Source organism: Parus major, chromosome 1 (genome assembly GCF_001522545.3).
Source record: "Parus major isolate Abel chromosome 1, Parus_major1.1, whole genome shotgun sequence".
NCBI lineage: Eukaryota > Metazoa > Chordata > Aves > Passeriformes > Paridae > Parus > Parus major.
The window spans coordinates 21159400-21186711 of NC_031768.1; the positions used below are offsets into that span (position 1 = coordinate 21159400).

The window sequence follows — 27312 nt, forward strand, 5'->3', positions numbered from 1 at the left end:
CAGCTATCAATAGAGGAGAACCACTACAAAGATATCACTAGAAATCTTTACTCCAAAGTATAAAAAATTCTATCACAATCTGCCAATATTTTGTTATACAAATATATTATACAATTTTGTTATATGTATAATATATATTTCCAACTCAACAGAAACACACACAATCCCTAATTCTACACTATATAGACAACTTACTCGTTACAACACCAACACAGACAAAGATAGAACAAACTCGTAATAGTGTTGTTACTGAAGTCAAAAATGCTAGACTAGAAATTTGTATGTCAAAAATACAAGAAATCCCACCCTGAAGATATCAGAGATAAAAGATAACAGAACAATCAAGCCACAGACAATACAACTCCAGGCCAGTGTCAATACCTTACAAGATTTACAGCAGCTTTTAAGAAAAATTAATTAAGTCAAACCTGTCTTAAAAATTACCAATAAAAAGCTTAGCCTGCTCTTTAACTTACTAAGAGGAGACTGCGACATCCAATCTCCCAAAACACCTGAAGAGCAGGCACCCCTTAAAAAAATCATAAAAGCTTTCCAAAAGAGACAAGCCCATCGTTTTTCTCCAAAAAAGCCATTTTTTCTTGCAGTACTGAAAAAAAAAAAGCAACTTCATAGCCTCATCTTCCAAGAAGATTCTTCTGAAAAAGACCCTTTGTTAATAATAGAATAAGTTTTCTTCCTTACAGGTCACCAAAAACAATTTTTACAACTATAGTAATAATAGCACAGATTGTAATCAAAACCAGAACAAGATTGTTAACCTTAACAAGATAAGACTTTACAATTATTTATTTACATTTTAAAGAAATTACCTTTATTAGGCATTACAAATTTCAAATAATTTAAAAAATGCATTGTTAAATTTTTCAAGTGTTTGTTCTATTCATTATCCAAGTCTCAGATTGTTACAAGTAAAATTAAGTTTTAGGAAAAAAACCATGCTAAGTGAAAAACCTTTAAGTAATATAACTCTCTTCACTTATAGATCTAATAAAACACACAAATCAGTAGTAGTATATCTAAACCAAATACCTAAAACACAGAAATCAGATATTCAAACAGTAGAGAGTTCCCCTCAAATTACCAAACTAGCTGTCATTTAGGCCTTTCAGCTTTTTCCAGAACCTGTAAATTTAATTACAGATTCTACTTATATAGCCAAAGTAATTAAGAAAATAGAAAGATGAGTTTTAAAAGATGTTAGCAATGATATCACTATCATTAGCTTTCATGTCTTCATACAATTTTACAGCACAAAATTAAGCAATATTTTCTCGCTCATATTAAGGCTCACTCTTCACTTCCAAAATTTCTAGGAAAAGAAAATACAAGAACAGACAAACTAACAGTAGTTGTTTCAAACACCCTACCAATCATTTTTTAACAAGCAAAACAATTCATGCTTTTTTTCACCAAAACGCACAAATATTTGTGTGAATGTTTCACATTTCTAGAAGTCAGACAAAAGCTATCATTAGTACTTGCCCAAATTGTCAGCTTTTGCAACCTCCTGTCTCTACAAGAGCTGTCAACCTGAGGAGTTTATAAAACCTGCAATTATAGCAAACAGTTATCACTATATACCCTTCCTCTGGAAAATTCAAAAATATCCATGTGTCAGTAGACACCTTTTCAGGCGTGGTCTTTACCTCTATCCACCCAAGAGAAACAGCAAATCATGCCTGTCAACATTTTTTACAAGCATTGGCTTCACCAAGTGTACCCCAAAAAGTAAAAACAAACAGTAACCCTGCATATACAGCCCAAAAATTAACCACATTTTTAATAGACTAAAGTATTTGTCACACTTTTAATATTCCCTACTCTCCCACAAGTCAAGCAATTATTAAAAAGACACATCACACCCTAAAACACATTCTATACCAACAGAAAGATGAGCTTGAGCAAAGCTTTATGTTTTTAATTTTTTTAATAGCTCTTTGGCAGAACCTGATCCGCCAATTTTTCGTCATCTTTCAAATAATACACAGGCAAAATTGAAAGAAAATCCTCCTGTTCTAATTAGAAACCCTGAGACAAGAAAAATTGAAGGTGTTTTCCGAGTAATAACTTGAGGCAAAGGGTCTGCTTCTGTTTCCACAGATGCAGGGCCTAAGTGGATTCCAGCAAAGAACATCTAACTATACCACATACAAGAACACATGGACAATTTCAAGAGCAGAGAAACAAGCACGCAGATGTGAGCCGAACAGAGAGACTATGGGTCATGCCTGACGTTCCTTGTTCACCTGTAGAACCTACAAACCTTGATTTTTATGTCAATGGAAAAACTGTAGGAATTGTTGGTTTCATGGAGCTCTTTTGGCAAAAGCTTAGTATCCATTGTGTTACTTAAAGATAGATGGGTGTATTCCCCATTACATTTGTAAAGGTAAAATTACTCTTTTTTTTGTTACAATTAGGTTGCCCCTAAACAAATTTGAGAGTTGAAAGATATGGAGAAGTCCTTTGCCAAAAAATAACTCATGAAAAGTATAGAGCAAAATTGATTGCTATGCTGGTGCTTGCTAGTTTTATTTACTTCTTGCAGTGCGAATTTGCCCATGGAACAACCATAAACAAATGTTTGGGTTGCCTTAGCCAAGGCTGCAGGCTCAGACTCCATATGCCTGTCTAATTCGAACCCAGAAGAGCCTTTTTCGACCTTTCTAGCTGGTGTGCCAGCAAAAGATTGGCGAGGTGAGGTTGCCAACAGGAGCAATCCTGTGATTGATTGAGATATTTGGACCAAAGAACTTCTCAAAGCAGTATCTGAACCCCAAGAATTAACAATAGGTTTCTGCCTTACATTTTCAGCTGGTGATTGGCAAGAGAGCAATCCTCCAAAGTACAATGTTACTCCCCTTTACCTTGTACACAGAAATTGGAGTTTTTTGTGTAATTATTCAAACACTTAAGATGAGCTTTCCTAGGCTGACCAATATACGTGACAACTATCAAAAAGATATTAGTTCCTTTGTAGAGACAGGGCTTATCAAGGCATTCCATCATACCTTGAAGGTAGTCCATGTAGCATTGGAATGCTTACTGTGATAGCACCTAGTGCTAAAGCAGTCGTTAAGAAAAAACACAGGGAAAAAACATTGCTTATCAATATAAAGAAAATTGTAAGAGTAATTTTAGACCCTAGAACACTGCAAAAATGGTTTCAGCCCAGCTTGCTTCAGCTATGGCATTGAAACAATTGGATCGACTCGAGTGTTGGCTGAGTAAACAAACCAATGCCACATCTATTGCAATCAGTGATATGCTGACTGACGTTGGCAGTGTTAGGCACACCACCCTACAAAATAGAGCAGCAATTGATTTTCTTTTACTGGCACAAAGACACGTGCCATTAAAGAATCGTGTTGTATAAACTTGTCTAATCACTCCAAGTCCATCCATAAAAACATACAAAAGCTGAAAGATTTAGCATCTAAAATCAAAAGAGACGATAGATCAAAGTTAGGCAGCTTGCTTACGGGATAGAGCTTTGTACCTTAGTTAAGAGAACTTTGCAAGACAAGTTTATATGTATTGATTGTTTTAGTAGTGATATTAGTAACAGTGCCTTGTATACTTTAGTGTGTGCAACAGATGACAGACAGATCCATCAAAGAAGCCTTTGTAATCTAAGAAAAAGTTATAGAAATAAAATTACAGAGAATTCTCAAAATCTTACAGAGAGATCACGTAATCTTGTACAGTTGTCTGCTGATCCCAAGGTAGTGTATGCAAATGTAGACATAGATAAAAGAGTTTTGTGGGAAACAGGAAAGGTACAAAACTCTTAGAAGCTGTGTGAAAGCAAATCTCAGAATAGAAGAATGCAAGAATAAAGACATGCAAAGACAGGAAACAATAAGGCTGTGTTTTTGAGCTGTGTGGAGATAGGCATTAGAAAATATAGTAAGCAAGATAATAGAAGAATGTAAGTTTAATAATGAAGCTTTATCCATTCTTTTTAAAGTATGCCAAGCAGGCATTGTTAGAGGCAAGGCATACATATAGTTCTAATGACTGGCTTAAGCAAACTCTTACAAGTTTTTAATATTATGCTGTTGGCTAGAAAGTTTTTAAAAAGGCATTGTAACCAAAAAAGTTTGGCTGTTCCTGTTATGGCATGAACTTTCAACATCTTTCATGTCTCACTTTGTATTGATGAGGCTGATGCTGAATAAAAAGCTCAAGGAGTGCCTGCCTGCACCCCCATCCCATTATTGATAAAATAAAGATCCAACATATGCCATTGAAAAAGACACTGTTTATTTCTGGCCTTCTCAGCCATGTAGGAGATTTTGTAATGTAATTTTGAGGCTTAATTTTCATAGAATCTACCTTATAAATTCTAGATGTTTAACTTACTATGGTCCTATTTGCAATGTATATTTTTTCTTGAGAGAAGGTGTGGTGAAGTTCATTTTTAAGGGCTTTTTCTTACATAGTTTATGTTCGTCTTTTAGGATTGAGATATTAGAGAAGACAGGGGGGCTTTCTGTGTAGGCCTGAGCATTTATGTGACCTTGATCCTGCACTCTGTTCTGACAGTACACAAACCAGCTGTTTTCCTGAAGCTGGAAGACTGTAGGATTTCGGCTGTGTGTATAAGACCATCAAACAGTGGATTTTCAGGCTAAGGTACTGTCAGAGCTTGCTGTGTGATTGTCTGTATGATGATATTATGCCTTCAAATGAATCAACTGCAAGCAGAAATATAAACACCAATGTGGGTGAGTGAGGGTCTGCAGTGACACAGAGTCCCCAGGCAGGTGCAAGGGAGAACCGCTTTATTGCAAAAATCAGGCCTTGTTAAGAAGTTAGCCCATTATCAGGTACATAGTTTTAAATCATGACAAGCATACTTCAACCATACACCACAATGTGAACACACAATGGTTACATAACTTGTTTTTCTGCCCCTAATTCAGCTGAGTCACTTTCCCATAGTCCTTTTCTACTTAAACGAAGTAACAGGCCTGAGCCATGATTTTACAAGGCCTTCCCTTTGTAAGGTTTTACCTATATGTGACACACCAGACATTCAGTTGGGGAACAGAGGAAGCTGAAATTAAGGTTCAGTCCTGAAGCAGCATGTATAATTCTCTTCCTTATCTCATGTTTTCACACTTTTGCATGGAGATCACTTTGTTGTTTATTTTGAAAAACATTCTTATATAGTACTGTAACATGTTCATAGACAAAAGTTTGGTTGGAGACTAACATTTGAAAAAAATAGAAGAGCTTTATAGTATTTTCTTCTTTATATGAAAGAATTTCAATAGAAATAGATCTGAATCTGGACGTGCAGAAGTGTTACAAGAACAGTGTTTTGTTCAGGGATAGATAAATGCAAGAAAAGGGATGGTGCAAAAATTTGAACTTATGTAAAATGTATCAAAAAGGTATGTGCTGTTCACTGTTGTAAACTATTGTGCATGGCACAGAGATCATGTTTGTATAAAGCTGTAACGAAAATAAAATTTCCCTTTGCTTTCCATCAATTTCAGTTTGTTTTTAGGAGTTTCATCTTGTTAATTTTCACATCATGATCAATAATGTAATTTGATTATAAAATGTGATAGCTTAAAAGGAATATTAAGAAACCAGTGTTGTAATAGCATATAAATAATTAGGGATTCTCATTAGATCACTTTAGTGTAACATTATTTGGTTTCCTGAACTCTTGTTGTGTATGTTTGTATTAGTCAATTAGAAGGAAAATGTGACAGCTAGCCCAAGGGTTTTGTAGTTCAGTGTGTCTTATTTTCAGTTTGTCAGTTGATCCAAAGTATTAGTCACCATATCAGCTGAATCTAAAGAGAACAACACTGCATCTGGAGTCTAATGGTGGGATAAAAGTTTGTTTTTCAAAACAAATAATATATATGCTTTTCTGCAATTTTTGGAACGAAAGAGATGATCTCTTTCTTTTAAATGTGTCTGTTGTCTCGGAAGAAATAGGTCCTTCCCTTGGTTTAATTTGTTTTCCTTTTTTTTCTTCAAGTTGATAACTTCATTGACATTTGTGATTAACTGGGTTTTAAAGATGCTGACGTTTAGAGTTGATCCTCCTTTGCAGCTTCTGTAACAAAACACTGCTTACAATTCTTTTCACCTATTTTTCTATGCAAGTGTCTGGTGCTTAACTGTTGTAGTTAGTATATATTAAATTTCTGTGTCAATCTAAATCTTATTTAAAGAGCTAGCATAAAGATACAGTACTTACCTCTTTGATTATCTGAAAACAAGAGTACATTTGGAAATAAATCATAGCAATGTGGGATATTTATTCCTAATTTTTTTATAACTACTTGAAGAATTTATGTTGTTCTGCAGAAGATATTTATTGCCTGTGTGCCATATTTGGAGTGTATTCTTATGCTGGAAAAATAGAGAACCTTTATTGTAGTATAAAACACTCGCTCATGGTGAGAGACTTCTCCAGGGTCAAGCTGTTCAGGTATAAGCAATTTATTATAAGGGTAAAGAGAGGGAGAGACCCGTGTCCACCACCAGCCTCAGCGTACACGTGGTCAGGGAGGGAGAGAGAGTGGAGCGGGGAGAGCAGGAGAAGTGAGGTTAGAGGGGGAGGGAGGGAGGAATCAAGAGAGCATGAGGGAGAGCGGGGAAAACAAGAGAGGCTTAGGAGAGAGGGGAAACAAGAGTAGAATAAGAGGGAACACAAGGGAGTTAAGGGAGTGAAGAGAGTAAGAGAGAGAGAGAGGGGGGAGAGAAAGAGAGGACAAAAGAGTATGGGGAGAAAATGAGAGTTAAGAGGGTGGCAAGAGTAAGAGAGCGAAGTTCCTGTTACAATACAATATATGTCTTTCTCTAGTGAATATTCTAATTCCCCATAACCAATCACGATGAGATGCACACACGAAATAATTTACATATAGCCTGTAGGAACTACTATATTACCATACAGTGTTACATTTCAAACTCTAAAAGCTTTACAAATTCTTCTCTTGCTGCTTGACCTTTGGATTCTCTGTCTGCAGAAGGACATTGTTTCTTCAATCAGGGATTCTTCTTTAGCTGGCAAGGCTATTGTTCTTTAGATATTTATTAACTAGCACTCAGTATCCCATGACTCAAAGCTAGCTCTCATTTCTACTTCAATTCTAGGCTTCGTATTTTCAGAATCTTTTGCTAAACAATCATATTCATAAGGTTTCCCTGTTTCATCCTCCCCAACAAACCCCTTTAATTTTTATTCTTGCTGTATATGACAATGATTTCAGTAGGAGAGGTGGATGGTAGTCCCCAGGAAGTCTGGCAGAGGGGTCCCTCTGGGATGGATGGGCCTCCATCCCTTACATGGTAGCCATAAGAAAGTTAGAAGTTAGGGGGATCATGGGAATTTTCAGTATACTTCTTCATAGCCACTAAGTTTTAAATTGGTTGGTTTTGATTACCATGTCACTGAAAAATCTTTGTAGCTGTACATGTAATGATACAGTATTTGCCAGGGGATGTTTTGTTGCACTGTATTTGGAACAGTGACCACACTGTGTTAGGCAGAGTGACAAACAGCACAGACTGTCTAGCCTTAGTTGCAAAAGAGAGCACATTTTTATCTTCCAGATCTTCTTTTATAGACAGTTCTGAGAAGGTCCGAAAAGGTAAAGCTTGCGTTGGTCACCAAACCGATACATCACCATCATTGGACAGTTAGGAACAGCACCCCTTGACCATTTCTTGCAAGTAAACAACAAGGAGACAAACAATGCCTACAAAGGTTGTTCTCCTTCTCTAAGGACTGTTTGGATTCCTCCTTATGATTTCCAGGGCCAGAGTGAGAAAGCTGTGTACTTGACTTGACTAGCTCAAGCTAGTGCCTGAAGCCTACAAATCTCTTATTTGATCACTGTCAGTTCCCACAAAGTTTCTTACAGATCCTTAAAGTAGTTCCTCAATTCTTTTTCTGTTGATGTTTCCTCTAAAAAAAACATTAGAAAGATACTAAGGAAGATATTATCTTCTTAATGAAGAATTATATGCTGAATTAGTACAATAATTGTGTCAGTAATTTGATGAGGTGGCAAAGTGTCTAGAGCTAAACTGGTGGTAATTGATTCAAACATAAATTGATTTTCCTGATCTATAGCTATTACAAAGAGGAAAGCAAACCTGGAATGAAAATATTTTTCAGCTGCTACTGTTTTGAGCTTGTCAAGTTACGCTAGCTGTTCTTCCAAGTACAGTTAATTTTTTTTCTGGGCAGCTGGTTTGCCCCCTGCATTTTTATTTTTTTTTTCTATCTTGCTCTATTTACATGTATGCAAATAATATTTTTTTGAGTGACATGTTTTCTGAATCATGTAAATATTTTCTCTCTGGAGATATGAGGGACAACTGCATTTTAGCTCCCTTGTGAGGGAAGCCAAAAAGAGAAATCAAACACACATGCATACACTGAAATCAATACATATGCTTGAGGAATACAAGAGAGACCCCTGAAGAAATAACCTTTCTGCAACAATGCTTTGCTGTGGCTGGCTACCTCCAAAAGAAACACAGAATAAACATACCCAGTGAGAGATGAACTGAAGCTGTGATGCAGTAGGACTGAAGAAAATTAGCTATTTGAAAAGAGCACAGCTTTAGAGAAAACTAACCATATCATCACAAGGGCATAGGAGATAGGAAGAGTCTTCTGCTTGTGTAATCTTTGGACTGCTTTGTGTTACTACACTTATGTATGCTAGCCTTGCTAAACATTGGAGTTTATTAAATTCCTGAGAATGAATGCGTTTTATTTTAGGGAAGAGACACTTATACTACTGCTTCACATTAAGGAATCTTAGTGCTTCCATTAATTTAATGTAGAATTACTTCACATGATTCAGAATGAAGATATAAACTATCTGGTATAAAAAGCTGGCTTGTATTTAACATTGTATTTCAGTGAGAGGGCATAGGTGCATCATTTGGTAAAAAGTGCACTTGCTTAGTATAACTGCTTAAAGAAGCATGCAAAGGCTTTTAAATGGCTGATGTATTGACCTTAGAGGAGCAGTAGTGCTTGCTGTGTCTGTCCATCTCAAAATCTAACATTGGAGAAGCACATGTATTTAAAGTTCAAAGGCCATCTTCAATTACAAGTATGGAGCTGGAAATGTCAGTTCTTAATTGTTTGATTAGATTCTGGAGAATAAATGAGAAATCTGTAGAGAGTCACACCTACAGGTCTTATTTCCAGATAGGTAGATTAGTTACCACGCCATTCACCAATCTACACACTTTATTATCAGTAGTACTTACAGCTTCTCAAAGCTGGGCATTTATCAAGTACAAGCCTGTACTTGATAAAAATGTATGGCAGATAACATGGTTGTTTATAGAATTGAATGGCTGGATCACAAGGGAAATACAAACCAGATATGCTGAGGTGGCAAAGGAGGAGTAGGAATGTTTTAAGGGAGCGGAGACCAGACATAACGAGGAGGAATAGAATAAGATTATTTTTGTATAAACAGGCATGAAAAATAGGATAATAATTAATGTAGTTGGAAGATGAAAGCAGAATTGTGCTCAAGTTGTTTCAAAGAGACAAAAGTTAACTGGAGTCTACTTGAACCTAAACTACCTGAAACTAACATCCTGTGTCCAGTACAGTTGGGATTAATGCCAAAAAACACAGCTGAAATTATTTTACAGGTATGGAGGATTTTCTCTAGTGAATTGATAAAGACCAGACATCCATACTAGTTCTTCATTAGATAATGCTAATTTTTTTTTGCCTGGGAAAGGTATCCAGCATTGAGAATGCTTCAGCAAAGGAGCATTAAATCCCCTCAGAGAAGACTCAAAACTTGCACCGAATAACAAAGTATGTTTCCCTCTTACGCAGACTGGTTGTATTTTCACTGTTCACTGCATTAACCTTCCCTAGAAGACTGGATCAGATTGAAGTTTCTACCCATTAGGCTTGAGGTGTTCATTACTCTGGGTTCACAGCATCAATAGATAAAGCTCTGGTATTAACAACTGTGACTGACAGCTGCTCTCCTCTGCCCAGTGTTACTTGCTTTAGTAATTGCAAAAGAGAGAAACTGAGCTCTAACAGGCTGGTTTGAGACAAATAGATACCTACTTCAGTAATTAAAACTCTGTAATCCAATGAGAAGAATACCCCTTTGATATATACATATATATATATATTTTTTTTTTCCCCCAGGAGCATAACTGTATATTAAAGAAAATATTCTCCCAAACTTGTAGAGTTTCAGCTAATAAACTTACATAATGTGGGGACATTGCTTAATGAATTTCTACTGGGTCTCATTATGTAGTGTTGTTACTCACATTTTTGACATATTTTGGGAAAAGCATTGCTTGATAACAGAAAAAGTGTGTGTATAACCTACAGAATGTTCCGTGATTTTTGAGTCTAGAAAGAATGTTACAGATAAAGCAAGAATTTTCTGTTACACCTTTTCAAATAGTTTTATTGCATTCAGTAAAACAGTATTGTTGAAATATTTCTAAATGCTTTGTAACTTGGTATAAACATTAATACATATACCAACTTACAAGCATATATGTAAAAACTAAAATGTATATGTTTGTCTTGCAGGGGTCAGTAAGCTGATCCATCATTTACACAAACACAAGATACCCGTAGCTGTTGCCAGCAGCTCAAGCGAAGAGTCATTTCAGAGAAAAATAACCAGACACAAAGATTTTTTTGGTCTTTTTCATCATATTGTGTTGGGAGATGACCCTGAATTGAAGCGTGGCAAGCCACATCCTGATCCATTTTTACTCTGTGCAGAGAGATTTCACCCTCCTGTACCACCAGAGAAGGTAAGAGGGGGAGGACAGAAATTAAATTTAGGAATTTTCTGTTTGGGCTGTATTTAGATGACTTTTTTTTTAAGGTGATAAAGACTTAGATTCATATAAACATTATAAAAATTAGCAACCCCCATTTTCAAAGATGTTTGTGGTGTTGAAGAGAGAGATTTCCCCCCACTATATCTAGAGTTTGTTATGCAGACTGCTCTGATTTGCTACATGGCAGCATGCAGTAATAGGAAAGTGTAATGATTTTCTGCTGTATACATAAATCTGCAAGCTTAACTTCACTATTCAGAATTTGGAAACAATTATTTAAGCATAGGTGAATTTATTTTTCATACATTCATGCCTGATTTAGCTCTTAAGTGTCAAAACATTAAATATAGTTCTTTGTGAAGAGGACAAATATTTTTTCCAAAGCTACATCTTTCCACCAGGAGTCTAAATCTCTGAGATCATAGTTCTCATTTCCGATTCAAACCTATCAGTTTGAGCAATCTTTCTCAAACAGTAGATGTGTTTAGTTTTCTTGTCTTTATATAACTTTACAAACTATTCTGAAATAGAAATCTTCAGGGAGAGTATTTCACATAAACTGAGAGTTAGTTAAAATAGTGTCTTCATTTTGATTTTAAATTAAATTGCCTTTATCCTTAGAATATTTTTCTCACTTCTTCTTTGTCCCAAGTGGAACATAAGTTCTGAAGTTTTGGAGTTAGTTTCATTACTGCAGAAAAATGCATTGCATCCTAATTTAAAGGAAAAAAAAATAGATAGATTAGACTGTAATTACTGTTCTCTCAATAGAATTATTGGGGAAAAAAGTCTACACAAATATATATGGAAAGATTAGCTAAGATTCCTTACCTTTCTTACTTTAAGTTCTCACCCAGAGACTAAATGGTATTTTCATTGCCTGGGAATACAAAGTGAAGTTTGATACTCTGTGGTTTATTGTTGAACAGAGTTAACCAAACTTGGTTTCAGTTTTGGTTTGGTTTGGCTTTTCTTCTGTAACAATTTCTCTTGATATTCTGTATGTATGAATCTACTTCATTTGTAAGATTGCATGTTCAGAAACAAATGTACAGAACCAAGGAAATGGAATGTCAGCTGTGTTAATGGCAAATTAAAATATAATTTCATGGGAGGAGCAGAAGGACAGCTTTCCCAAAACTCTTAGTTTATATGGTTCTACTTCATAAAACCCACAAGGTGGTAATATTTAAAAAGAACAAAAACATTAAAAAACAACCCAAAAGAAAGCAATAAAACCAGTGAACCAGTGACACTCTATAGATACTTGTATCCTTTAGTTGTGTTAGCATTGAAAAAAATACATGAAGAAATAGTAGCATCTGTATTACATTTAATATTTTAAACTTCAAAGGTGTATTAGACAATCAGTCACAGATTGTTAATTGTAGTTTTGTATTTTTAATTTTGTTATCTTTTCTTTGTAGAAGGGCATACATGTTTAGATACATATTTTTCCTTTGTAAAATGTTTACAGCATCAAATTCCCTTAGTGCAGATAATTCAGCTGAACTTTTTTTCTTTTTTGTTTCATCTACAAAAGTCACAAATGTTGAAGTGTGGGAAATTCACACATGCAGAGAATTCCCAAGAGGAAGGAAATCAAAACAGTACATGTGAAACTGTCCAAAACATTTGTGACCAGTTGCAGTGTAATGGTGTCATCTGCACTGTTTTGTCCAAGCAGTGAACTAATAGAGCTACAGGTTTCAATTTCATGTCAGCAATCATTAATATGCAATATTGCAGCCAAGTATCAAGAGGTAATGTCCACATAAGCAAATAATTGGACTCCAGCAAAGCAGGTTGTTAGCACATCATAGGCAATGCTCAGTCCTATACATCTATGCTATGTATTATTTGAATGTTTTCTATTGGATTAGATTTACTGTGATCCCAGGCTGAGATAAGGTTCTTTGGAGCTCTATATATTAAACATTGGAGGTTGCTTGATGAGTCCCTACAGAGAACTTCCACTGGAGCTGCCCTCTAGAGCAACCTAGTACATACGAGAACTACCCAGTGAAACAAACTATCAAGAAGAAAGTGAGAATTTTCAAGTTTGCTTCAAAACTTTGTTGCTGCTGTTAGCAAAAACTGCAGTGTAGGCATAGAAAACCAAAAATCCAGAATTTAGCTGTAGTGTCATACCAGCCAATGGCTATTGCTGTGCAGGCATACTTCTGCAAGTAGACCAGTATTTTAGTGATATATGAATGGGTATGATATCTGCTTTACTGTCATTGAAGGATGCCATAAATATCCACTGTGAAATTTCTTAGATCTTGACTTTTTGATTTGCAGTCTTTGATTAACTAGGAACTTAATAAGCATAACGATAAAATGATAGAACAGGAATTTCCAAAAAGATACAACCTGCAAATTCAGCCTAGGTCTCCTATCTTGTGCTGCGTGAAGCATCGTATGAACTTCCAACACTAGTAACAATGCACAGTCATATAATTAATTAAGTAAATCAGGTATTTAAAATATGATCTGGAAATTAAATACTAGAAATTTTGTATTTTAATGAAATCTATTTTTTAAAAAATAGATTTCAAATTCTTCTCTCAAATGCACAGCTGCAACTTGTATGAAAGCCATCTGGAGCTGTACATCTGTAGAAACAATGTGTTCTTGAATATTATAGAAATTTCAGGCACAGTGTTCAAAACACTCTGTTCTTTTTCATACATTTTATTTAGATGATTGAAAAACACTTTTCATACTATTATTTCTCTTTGAATTCTGGTCAGGGAATACTTAAACAAATAAAATACATTAATAAAACCAGGGACGCTAATGAGATGCACTCTGAGTGCTGAGAAATCTGGAAGATATTGAAAGACCACTTTCCATAATCTTTGATCTATCATGGTCACTGGGAGAAGTGCTCAAGAGCTGGAGATGGCAAATGTCACTCCTGTGACAGAAGGATAACCCAGGGAACTTCAGGCTTCTCAGCCTCATCTCAATCCCTGGAAAAAGATGATGGAGCAACTATCCTGAAAATCATTTCCAGCCACAGTAAGGAGAAGCAAACCATCAGGAGTAGTCAGTATGGCTACGCCAAGGGAAAGTCATGCTTGACAAACCTGATTAACTTCCTTGATTAAGTGACTGTCCTGGTGGACATGGTGAGATCAGTGGCTGTTGTATACCTGAAATACAGTAGTGCCTTTGACACTCTCACCCATATGATGTGGGTGAGCAGACAAATGCAGTTCAAAATGTGGTTTGAAAACTGGCTGAGTGGCCAGGCCCAGATGGTTGTGATCAGGGGTACAAGTCTAGCTGGGTGCCAGTGATTAGTGGTGTGCTTTTGGGGGTGAATACTGGGAATAGGCCTGTTTAACATCTTTAGTGGTGTGGATGAATTAAGAGAATTCTCAATAGGATCTTACTAATGCCTATGAATAACTGAAGACAGACTGTAATGAAGGAGACAAACTTTTTTCAGCAGTGCCCAGTGACAGAACCAGAGGCAATGGACACAGACATGCACAGGAGACTGTCTGAGCACAAGGAAACACTTGTTTTTTTACTGTGAGGATGGCCAAGCACTTCCAAAATTGCCCAGGAGGTTGTGGAGGTACTCAAAATTTGTCTTGACACAGTCCTGTGCAACAGAGGAGGTTGGACCAGATGAGCTCTGGGAGATCCCTTCCAATCTCACTCATCCTGTGATTCAGTGATTAACTTCACAGATTTGATCTGGGGAAAAAAAAATGAAAAAAAGTATGTTTGCTGAACAATATTTTTCTGTTCCACTTTAATTTATAGGGCTCACATTACTTAAAATCATGCTTTTAGAATTTGAAATACTAAAATATTAATTTTTTATTTAAAAGAGTTTATAGTAACCAGGCCATTTGTATGTATTTTTATGATTTATACATCTATGTAGTTATATATCAAGTGTAACTTTTCAGTGCTATCTTGGAGAAGTTTTGCTTCATAATAACAAAAATCGTATGCAAGTAAATTTATTTTAAATATGTCTCTGAATTAGAGGATTTCTGTCATCCGCATGCCAACATTTATACATATTCCAAATACACTTTTGTCATCAAAACCACACTGATTAATTAACTTCCTGCTTAAGGGTGTTGAAGGCTAAGGCATTTCCAGTATTTTGGTTGATTTGCCTATAGCTTTTCTGTAAAATAAAGAACCTTAGTAGTAGTTTGAAAGCAACTAAACCCATTTATATTCGCTTTTTAAACAGAGGGATAGATTGTAGTAATACAAATGGTCATAACTTCTTAGGAAGAATCAATCTGTTCTATTTTAAAAGTTCCAAGTGATGTAAATCATTGCCTTAATTTAAAACACTATTTTTTTGCAGTTTCTTCCATTTCTAATTAATTAATTGATCCCATAGTTACAAATAATCTCTGTACCAAATCTAGAGAGAGCTCATTAAAATTTTTTGAGACTGATTAAATGGCATTAGGATTTATGAGTCTCAGTGGACATTTTGACATAGAACAGAGAAGTTCAAAGAAATATTCTTTTTTGCTCTAGAAGATATAAGGAAAGAACAGTAGATTCAGAACTTCATAACATCCAAGTATTTCATAATTTTATTCTATATTGTACAAATAAAACAGGATAAATAAGGCTGATTTAGCACTTAATGTGACCACTGTTATTGTAAGCTTTTGTAAAAAAAGGATGCTAAAACCATTTTTTGTATCATCCCCTTAATTTTTTAACTTTTTCTACTTTTTTTCCCGACTTCTCCATTTTTGGTGCATGCATGCAGTGTGTATATTTTACTCACTATGGTGTTCAGATAAGCAAGTATTTAATTAGTGATGTTGCTGTTATTCATTGTGTATACCTGGAGGTTGAATACATTAGGAGTACTTTATTTCAAGCACAGAAATTACAGACATGAACAGCCATTTTAGCTGGTGCACTGAGCTGTAAATTGGAGTCCCTGCTGTTCAAATCAAATGTTTTAGTCACCATAAATCTGTCCCTTTTCCATTTTATGAATTAATTGGCTTAAACTCTTTCCTGAATGTTTACAATTCCCAAATATTTAATTTTAGAAATAAAGGCACTGAATGTAAAAACACAGACATTTTTCAGCTTAGTTCAAATATACATCAATGGTTGTTTCAAGCTTGGCTCTAGTCTTTGCATAGGCCTAGATTACTCATTTTTTCTCATCTGAAACAGCCTTCTAAATAGCTTTTCGTGGTATAAACCATTCTGATTTTCTGATATACCTAAGCCCTGCTGTCTTCCTTGGACTCACTTACCAGCTGTTCTAGCATATTGTTAGATATTTTTTTTTTTTCCAGTGCATATATATATATATATATATATATATTTATTTATATATATATACACACACATCTGTGATGATAATGCTGAGAGCATAAAGTTTAAACTGGTAGGCTGCTTTCAGGAGGAGAGATGACAAAGAGTTTGTAGATGATAACTGTTGTTTTCAGACAGTGTGGTCTGACAGAGGCAGAAACATGGCAGTGGCTTTTTATTATGAAGAGGGATCAGTGTTGCTCCACAGCTCTTTCTGGCTGAAGGTGCATTTTGAGGTAGAAAGCAGAATTTGGTCCTTCTTTTCAGAAGCCACTGGGCTTCCTTGTCTGTGCTGATGTGATACAGTTCATTATTTAATTAGGCATTTGATGGGTTAGAGTCAATAAATAACTTATTGCCTTGTTTGATTTGTTGATGCCGACTGCAATGTAGCCATGTGGTTCATGGCTTCATTCACTAGACTGAATGAAGGTCTGGGATGTGTGAGTGTTTCTGGGTCTGTTTTCTTCTTGTCCCTCATCTGCAAGGTTGTACTCTGTCAGTGTTCCTCTTAGCCTTGCATCCTGTGCTACACAGTGACTAGCTTCCAAACACAGCAGAGAAGATTTTCCCATGGCAGAAGTGTGTAGTGGTATACCCTGGGAGGTGGCAGGATAGCTGAGCAACTGATTCAGTGCCATGAGAGGTTGAAACCACTGCCCCTGAGTACACACACCTTGCTTAAGTGTTCTGCAGCAAAAGCAGAGTTCACTCCCTTAACAAATTTAGATTACTTAGGTTTCACTCTTATTGTACATAGAGTGATTAAAAGACAAATGAACTATGTCCCAGCATTTGTGTGTACCCAGATTAGTTTAGTTCTGTCACATAAAACATGCCCTGAAGTGTTGAAAGTGGATAGCAGGTGAAATCTGAAAAGGTATATCTATGGACTTGGTAACAGAATGTTTCAACTTGTCTGCCTTCTAACCAAGATGAGATGCCAAGTCCAAGGTAACTACCTTTTTCTGATTTTGTAGCTTTTTGGAGAAATGGGGTTTTTTTTTGCTTTTATGTATGCATCTAAAATTGCCCAGTCTTAACAGCTTGTGTCTTTTTATCAGGAACTAAAAATACCTAGCAGTTAGTCTTTTGTAAAGCATAATTGGAAAAGTAGCTCCAGCACATTTCTACACTGCCAAGAAAAAAAAGTCCATAGAGAACACGACAGCAGTCTGGAACTTCTGCTTTCTTTTTAAAGCAGATAGAAGAGAGTTTTATCTTTTTCTGGTCGACTGTGTGGCCTGCTTCCTGAAAAAATGGAGAAAAACATTTTATTGTGCACTTTTGAACCTGAGAAATTCAGTCTCCCAACCTTTGGGCTTCCTTGGGAATAATCCTAGTTGCACATGATACATCAGCTCTTTGCTCAGAAAGGTTCTTGGCTAGAACTTTTTCCTGAATTCCTGAAGACTTTACTTTTTTTATTCTGCAATGTGACTGAAGGCATTTCTAGATGGCAAGTTGTTTTTTTATTATTTAGTATATGTTGCTGGACTAGTTCTTGAACTCCTGCTATTATGGGTCACTGCAAAATAATAAACAGCATAACTTTTTTTTATGGCTTCCTCTCCCTGCTGGAGAAGATATTGATATCAGACAAACAGTTGAGAAATTTAAAGGAATAAATTATTAATAAAGCATACTTTTAAATTGTGTACTAAGCAATTCAAAGTAATTAGGCATTGAACAATATAGTTTTATATGTATTTCTAGAAGCTTTACAGCTTGGGATGCAAAGATACAGCACCCCAGTGGAATGTGCTTCTATCGTGATACACTGTTAAAGGCTGAATCCTACACTTACCTCAGCTGCTACAGTCTAAGCATGCAGCCCTTACTGGTGTCTCCCAGGCTGGATGGTGATGTCTGTTGTTATTCCAGCTCTAGAGAAAAGAACCAGAGTTATTTCACTATGTCTTACTATCTAGGACTTCTGAAGATCTACTTCTCACAACCCATGGGTAGAGGGTGTGATGTTGGTTATAGGTTCTTGTCAGGTGGGACAAAGGCACTGGACCATATGTCAGGGAATTCTTATGTTTTATTACACATTATTCTTAACTGTGGCAACTAGCTCAATGTTTACACTCAAAAGGTATTGGCTAACACACCTTTAAATTCTTACAATACATTTCCACAAAAAAAAGTATCAGCTAACAAGCCCTTAGCTTTGTACAGTACACTTCACAACTCTCACAAAAACCTCTTCAGAAGGTGCTGGCTCACAAATAAACCACCACACGACCACACAGAGGTAATGAGTTGGGGTGGGGGAACTGAGCACAAGTCTTAAAGGGGAGCAGGAAGTTGGCTCAGGACAGCACTGAGCCATTCCATGGGACCCTCTCCTCTGATCACCTTTCCTGTAGCTATACTCTGAATATTTGAGACAAAACATGCTTAGGTCTGGTCCTCTACACTACTATACACAGGCATCTTTTCCCTAAATTCATAATAGGCCACTATTTTATACTTAAAAGATAATTAAAGGAAGCAGATTTTTTGTTTGTTTTCAGGGTTTCTTTCAATTATCATGCTCTTAGTTCCTGTGGTTGATTTACTTCCTCCCATTTCTTCTGAAGCATGTGTATGTTGTGTGTTCACATGTGCACTCACCCACTCTCTGAACCTACCCCTCCCCATGCTGGCAGTCTTTATTATATATTTGTGGAGGAAAAATGAGATGTTGTATGGTTTGCAAGTAATTTAACTTTTAAGTGTTCCACACATTGCCCTTGTTACTGCAGTGCATGTTTATTTATGGATGTATTTGTCTAATGGAGATGAAGAAAGTCATTGAAATTCCATGCAAAAAGTAACCTGGTCAAGGTTTGCTTTCACTGAAGGTATCTTAATGAGTGGAAGAGGAAAGAAGGATTATAATTAGTTCTTAGTCTTTGGGGTACTCTACTTGGGGGGGTGGAAAGGTAGGAATAGTTTTTTTTTTCCTTGCATTTGTCTTGATAATGTATCAAGTAGCTGCTAAGGGACTTGATGAAATGTGATGCAGAATAATAAATTATGCTCTGCAGCCTTCTTTGCTTCTACGTGAGGTGAGTGTGTAAGCACAAAGAGGCTGGTGCACCTCCAAATTCAAAAAGCATTATATTCAGATTAGCAGGTCACTGGAGATACGTTGCTAATTGTTTTAGGGAACTCATTATGGGTATTATCACATATTAATTATGCATGGTAAGTAGGAAAACAGAGGGAAAAAATGCTTGTTTTATGATAACTTGCTCACTGAGTTATCTTTTCTTTCTTTCAAGACCTTGAGCATTTTCTTAGAGATGCCAAACAGCAGTCATTGAATAATTAGATTTTAATTAACAAGAATTTTCACAAAAAAAGTGTTTTTAATGTCTTTTGAGTTATAGTGAGCATGAATCCTTTCAATAAGATCTAGTGCACTGATTCTCTATCTGGCGTTACCTTTGTAATCACCCAGAGCTGCTTGTAGCAGTGGTTTTCAATGGTTTCAGGACAAAGAATGAAGACTGAATGAAGGAATTGCATTGTTGGTAACATTTTTTGTTTGCTTCTCTGTAAATTACTTTAATGGGGAAACCTCTGGAAACCTTTGAAAGACTACAGTGAGCTATATGTTGTTTTAATGCACTAAGGCTAGGGAATGATGAGTTTATTTTTTTTTTCTTAGTTTGTTTAAATTACTTGTTCTTTGTGGAGATGTGTAGGCAATTTTCAGAGAGCTGGTATTACCTGGTAGGGTTCTTCTTATTCTGTTGTGTGATAAAGAATTTGCAAGAGTCTGTCTTTTTGTCATGATTGCATGGTGCTAGATATAGTACCATCAATTAACACTGGTAAATTATTTATAGTCTAAACAGGGCAAAACTTTTGCTCAGACTGATTGCTACATCACAAAATAAGTGCACTTAGAAGGTGAGTACAAAGTGTACTCAGTACAGTATTGGAGATTTTTTTTTCATTATTATTCTGATAGGTGTTATAAAGATAAAAGACCTTGTAGTATACAAAAGAACTAAAGACATGAGGACTTGTCTGCTGAAAAAAGATGCTTAACATTTCCATTTCACCATCTTTTTATCTTAGCATAATAGCATAATTCAAAGCTGAGAAGGAAATAGTTCAAGTTAAACTTCAGTAGTGAAGTGATTCTGATTTAAAGTAGAATATAATTCCAAGCGGTGATAGAAGTGCTGCCCTCCTATCCCATTAAACAAAAATGCTTTTCATTTTTGTCGAAATGATCCTAAATATAGGAATTGCTGTTCATACTCAGATTCGGTGTCCATATTATTTGGTACCATCTCTGATGACAGCTAATAATCACATCTTAATAATCACCTTTTAGCTAGAGGGGGTTAATTCGTCCACCTAAATTCTGTTGCTCTCGTATCAAGTTGTTTTTAACAAAAACAGACAGAAAAACAGGCTACAGTAACCCTTCACAGGATCTGATGCTGATGTGTACCTGGGACAATGAATTCTGTATATGTTGCATATGTTCCAGTGTCAGCTTTTTATATGCTATGAGTGAGAAAGATAAGAAGTAATTGATCTGCCACTCGGTATTGTAAATGCTGCTTGTCACATCCCTTTTATTTTTTGCTCTGTAAATTAAGCTTTTTAGAGTCTGTTCAAAACCTCACCATCTGAAAGGGTTGCTGTGTTGGGATTTTTTGTGGGTGTGGGAGCAGATATGTTGTTTGTTTGAGGTTTTTCTCTTCATAGGAATTCTGATTGCATTTCTTTAGACTCTTCCTATCAAAAACATTTTAACATAGAATAATGTCTGTGGGATAAAGTACAAAGAGCATTCCAGATGAAACCATTTTATATATGTCTGTGAATATAAAAAATATCAACCAAACTAAGTTTTCACTGAGCTGGTCTCCCAAGTTCTGAGTTTTCACTGAGTTGTTTACAGTGATGTCCAGTATTTAAACCAAATGTTTAAAAATGTATATGTCATTTATTTCCGTTCAGCTAATGTGTACTGCCACATTCCTTGACCATCTCATTTCATATGACATTTGACTGCCCAGTAGACTAATTTGTCACTCCAAATTTCTTACAGTTGTTATCCCAGATCTACAAAACTCTGTGTTACCAGCAGATTTTACAAAGTATAGAGATTAGGATTACTAGTCAATACTTCCCTGAATAGCACCAGAATTATTTTAAAATGCAGCGACAACTATTTCCTAAGACAGCGGCATGGCAATGGAAACGGCTTTTGATGTTAGTAACTCTTTCACTTCATAGGATAGTTGCTTCAAAGCCTCAAGGTTTTGCTGACTAGCAAAGACTAGTAGATGAGATTTCATCCATTGCTGAAAATATCTTTTTTTACAGAACATATTTTCCTCATTAGGAAATTGTCTTCTTTCTCCTGAACAGACACCTGGTTACAGTGATCTGTTCAGTTTGTCTCCAGAACATATTATGGCATGCTGTAGCTCAGACTGGAGACATTAGAGGTTGCCTATTGTTCTGTTCAGAACTATTAGACTCAAAATATTACTGATTCAAAAAAGTGCCATGTGCAAAAAGCATAATAGTATATAACTTACCTTACTGCTTTTCACTTTCAATAATGCAGTTATCCCAAGCCAATTAAAACAGAACCTTTCATTTTAGAAAGAATGATCATGTATTTGAGGTAGAATGTATTTGCAGTCTTCAGATTAGCTACAATATATAATTTGAGGACTGATATCAGTTGTGCATTTTCAAATTTCCAGGCCAAAAATTTTTACTGAGAAGATTTTTTTTAAATTTCAGCAAAAAATGTTTGCAGTTTTTTTAAGATGTTCTTCAGAAGATAATATTTTTGCAATTATAGCAATAAGTAGTACAATGGTCATATGATAATTCCATGAAGAGTTATATTGTGTAGAGTAGATGTCTGAAATTTGGAAAGGTGGAATTCCTGTAGTCAGGTGTGCTAGAAGTCAGGAATAATGCTATGACTACCATACTATGGCCAATACTTCATCTGGGAATGCTTCCTTGGTTTCCTGATGTTTGTATGCCACTCAGTTTGGTCATTATATTTACACTTAAGTACACATTAAACCATGAAAGGATAAAAAGCATCATATTAATGTATGCTGGATCACAGGCATGGAGCCTGCTCTGGACAATTGATAGAGCACTGTGAAATATATGTAAATATCTAAGACTATAAGACATACAGATGTAGCTTGCAGAAACTAACAACTACAAACACACACTGATAGGCATTTATTTAATGAACATTGTGGCTTTTTTAGTGAACAAGATTCTAACTTTTTATTTTAGATGGCAAGGAGGTATTGCCCCACAATTCTCCTCAGAGTTAGAGCTAACAGAGGTAATTCCTGATAGAAATAAGAAGTAAATCAGACAGCTCTGCTTTTAGCTGTGTTCTCTGCTGCCCTGGTCCAACAAGGAACAAAAGCGATTTAAGCAAGACAGGTTTTTGTTAATAGCCCAGCAATAAGAAAGGGAGGAAGAAGAACATGTACCAGTGATTCATGAAAGAGTGTATTTTTAAATATACTGCTGGAGAAGGATGAAGACTGTAGGCATGAAGATTGTACAAGGCACAGGGGTCAGCATGATATAAGACATACAGCTGAAAGTGGGAGAAAGAGATAAAGAATGCAATTAAGTGAAAGGATAGAAGATGTCGAGGGAGTAGAAGGAAATAAAAGCAAGACATAAGTAATTGTGAGTAAGATAATATAGGGCCTTGAAGGTGAAAATGAAAACTTGAATTTGTAACTGCACTAAGTAATCCATATGCCTTCATTATAAATAATAGAGTTAATAGTGTGCAGTAACCCATTTGTCCTTACAGTTTTCTCAAGCATTTTTTAGGGAGTGTAGATGAAGAGTGAGGAAATAGTATATAAGTTAATGACATATATACTGAAATAGTAAAAGCGTTTACTTTTTTGAGGCTAAGCATTCTGTCTCAAGAGGATTGGTAGATGATGTGACAGTCCTAACATTACAGCAGAAACTCTTCAAACATTTAGGATGCTACATGTCTAAATTTAAAACCTCATGAAGACAGTGGAAAGAAGAGTCAGCTGCAAACGTGCACTTTGGCACTCGCTCAAAGTAAAGAAGTTTTCTTTAGAAACACTGATGTCAGAGTTTCATATTCTGTTCTAGTATTGCATTAACTAGTAATTCTGAAGTGTTTGGACAATTTATTAATGTCCCTTTCTCCTGTCAATTGATTTTTTTTTTTCCCCCTTATCATCTTAGCAATCAGTTGAAGAGCAAGTATGCTTGAAAGATGATTGTTGACTTTGAGTAGGCTTCTGGAAGACTGTTTTAGTGATATCTTCATATTTACAGCTCCTCTTTACAGCTGATATTTGTAAGTGACAGCCTTAATTTTCTTTAAGATGATTAATATTTAGTGCAGTAACTTTCTTGTTTCTCTGATTATGTTTAAATAATACAGTGCTAATGAATGGTGAATAAAATGTTCCATAAGTCGAATACTTAGAAAAGGCCTTCAGCGTAGTTTGTGTCAGAAATTTTGAAATGTGTCTATTACTTGCTAGAACAATTCAGTCTCACCAGCTTTCACACCATTTTTAAAAATCTGTCAATTGAGTTCTTAGCTTCTCTGTCTGAGTTGAGTATGTGATCTGGCTTTGTGTAAAGTGATTACTAGTAAGAGCTTTGGGCTCAATGTCAGTCCAAGGATAAAGAAATCCATCACAGAATGCTGTATTTTAATAAAAGGATTTTAGTTACTCAGCAGTATAAAGACATAATAATGCTTGTGACATGCTGTGGTGTATTGCTTTAGGATCAAACTGAACATTGGAATAATAGCAGCATTGAGAAGAAAGGAAAAATAGGATGTCTGATTTGAGCATTGCTTTTTCTTCTATTGATTTCTATATTTAGCATAGTGTATGGCATGTCAGGCCCTCGTTATAAAGACCTGTAAAAGAAAGTACTTGGATTCCTGCTCTTGCATGTTAGGAATCAAGCAGCATGTCGTTCATAAACTTGTATAGAATTGGATGGATCCTAAGGAAGATCCACTACCAGATGCAGATGTTAGGGTTTGTGTTAAAGGCTTGTTTGCAGACCAGAAGAGCTGAGAGAGGTGACAGCAGGTGGGGGATCCCAAATCACACCTTCCCAACAGTTCCCACACCTGTTACAGAAGTCACCATTACATCAGATGCCCATCTCCATATGGTCAGGGCAGCACAGGTTCCCAAAGGTGGACAGAAGCTCAGATTCAGGACTCAAAAGGAGGGCAGCCTTTTCGGGCATTTCCAGGGCTGTTCCAGAAGCACTATCAAGGTAAATCAGTGTTGGGTCAATCCTTTTGAACTGAGGAGAGATGCTGCCTAGGGTGTGGCACTCAATATGAGATTCCGAGGAAGAGAATTCGGGGTTTGATCAGGATTTATTACAGGGAAATGGAGGGATAAGAGAATAAAAAAAACATTGGATGTGTAAATAGGTGATACATTTGTCTGGCCATGCACAGCTCCTTACCAGTGCAGTGTGTCCTGTTAGCAAATTCTATTTCTAATTTTTCCTGGCTGAAGGGTATCTAGTCTGTGGTCTCTGTGTCTGTGACCAGCAACCAGACCCAGCCAGAGACCCATGTGTTCATGGTGCCAGCAGCTGGAGTGAGCACAGATGTGGTCGCTGGTAACTGGGCAGAATGAGATGCCAGCCCACAGCCTGGGACTGCAGGTCACAGAGGCCCAGCCCAGGCACCTGCAGAGCCAGTGGCCAGGCTGAGTACAAGCATCTGAGCACTAGAGAAGAGGCAGCTGAATGACCCCGTGAGTCCTTGGGAGTACTGAGTATAACTGCATTGATCTGTGTGTCTAGCCTTATGTGTGTATATATATATATATATATTTGTGTGTGTGTGTTTGCTGGTGCCTGATGAGAGGTACGTGCTCAGCCTTGCTACTGTTTGGGCTGGGGGCATGGAGCTATGACTTTGTCAGGCTATTAGATGAGGCTCTATCCCCAAAGAGCAGTAACCCATTCCCTAGCATCACATGTTTCTCTCTGTAAAGGGAGAGTGGATAACCTGGTTGTGTTCCAGGTAGATAACACACTCCCTCTGTTTCAGTCTCCTAATGAACTGCCTCCCTTCTAAACATCTCCCAGAGCCATTTGAGGGGAGCTACATAAGAGAAAATATGCAAAGTAAATGTGAAGCTGTGCCCCTATTCTGTTTCCCCTTCCCCTCTCCATACTGCCTAAAGGTGGGGGATGTTTTTTCAGTTGAAGTAGTCACCATAAAAAGTCTGTTTTAATTTCTAACTTTATGCTTTTTATATATTTGTGCAAGTAAGTTTGTAAATACTTCTTTTTTTTCACTTAGAATTTCTCTTACTACCCTGCTTTCCTTGCTTTGAGAGGAGGAAAAGGAATAGATTGTTTAAGCAGAATCTGGATTTTCTGTTTACAGAGCAGTAAATGTTCTGAAATGAACTGCAGTTGTATATGTTGTAAAATTGCTTTTGTTTGACAGGTTAATAAATCTTAGTCAAAGGTCTGAATGACTAGAGATATTAAAAACTTGTGTTGCCTGACAAAACCAAACAAGCCAACCATCCTTTTGTATTTCTTTATAAATACAGCAAAAGGCTCAGTATTATTTCAATTGACCATGGCTCTCATTTTATTTGGTAAGCCTTTCTCTATGAGTCTTCCACACAGTTTGTATTACTTTTTTAGGGTGGGTTTTGGTTGTTTGTTTGTTTGTTTGGTGTGGAAACCATAAATCAGAGTCACCTTAATTGGCAAATGTTTAAAATGCTGTACTTCTTCAACAAGTACCCATGTTCACGGTGTAGACACCTTCCATTGTTTTTTGCAGCTATGAATAAGCCTAGGAATTTTAGAGAATTTAAATCAGTGTTTTCAAACATATACCTACGTTCCTCTTGTGGGATTACTGTTTTGTCACTTTCATGCATAGATGTATGAGACAAGTCTACCCTATTCACCTTGCAATAAGGTTCCTTCCAGCACCTGGATTTAGGTATTCTGTCCCTGGATCCCAGTCTTGCGCTTCCATCATTCTAGAGTCTCTTCTGTGCACACAGATCTCTCAGACAGCCCCAGATGCTACAGTCTTTATAGCAGCTGGCCAAGGCTTCCCTGTCCCTCCAAGAGCCAGGACTGGTTGTGCTCTTGCCCATAGAGTCATGCCTGGCTTCCAGGACACTTCACCCACTTGCCAGCTATTCCAGCATGCTCTTTACTAGCCCTCACACCCTCACTTGTCGACCCTTCATCAGTGCAGTGCTCCACTGCGGGCCCAGGGGTCTCCTGGTCCCCTGGCAGGACTGACACTGAAACCTCTATGCTCAGATGTGTGCCCTTGCCCAGGAAAACCATTAGAAATTAAATTTAATTGGAGGACACAGGACAAACTACACAGACTGATGCAGGAATGGCCAAGAACAGATGGCCCTTACTGACACCCCACCAGCCACAGGGTGCCCTGACCCATGGAGCTTCTCCTGTTGGCATGTCTGTGTGGGTCTGGCCATGTGGCACCTGGAGTGGCTGAACCAGGGCCTCACAGGGCTGCTGGGGATCATTCTGCCCCATCAGGCAGCACAGGAATGAGCTTCTGGTAGGCTAATGGGGTGTGTAACTGCTGGGGTGTGTCTGGGAGCAGCTGGCCATGGGTATTTCAAGCTCCCCATCATGTGCCCTTGTTCCTGCCATTCTTTTTCCTTTGTACAGTTCTATCATATAAACTAATGTGTGTGTGCATATATGTATGTATTTCTGCATATGGAAATGTACCAATCCCTCTCTATAAAAATTTGGCAATTTTAAGTGCCTATGTTCCATACATGCTCTTTGAAATTAGTAGTAATGTGATGAAGAAGTAATGTGATAGTAGTAATACATGTAATATGATTAGTAGTAATATGGTGTTTCATAACCATAGAGTATTTGTAAGGAAAGATTCTTTTTAATTAAGATCAATGAATCAATACCTGAAATGTGTTCCTTTTCTTCAAAGAATGTAGTCAGGAAGGCAACCAAAGCAAAGAAAAAAAAATAAATTATAGGATGTAGAATAACATGAAGAGAACCTTCATGCTAGAAGCCTGT

General features: G+C 36.7%; 1 protein-coding gene across 1 annotated transcript in view; it reads left to right on the forward strand.

Annotated features, from left to right (window-relative positions):
* The window catches only part of PUDP (pseudouridine 5'-phosphatase), a 68489-nt gene that overhangs the window by 29151 nt on the left and 12026 nt on the right, over positions 1-27312 (forward strand). The window contains exon 3 of the mRNA XM_015627802.3: positions 10604-10833. Coding sequence (XP_015483288.1) covers positions 10604-10833 — 230 coding nt within the window. The remainder of the gene's footprint in view (positions 1-10603; positions 10834-27312) is intronic.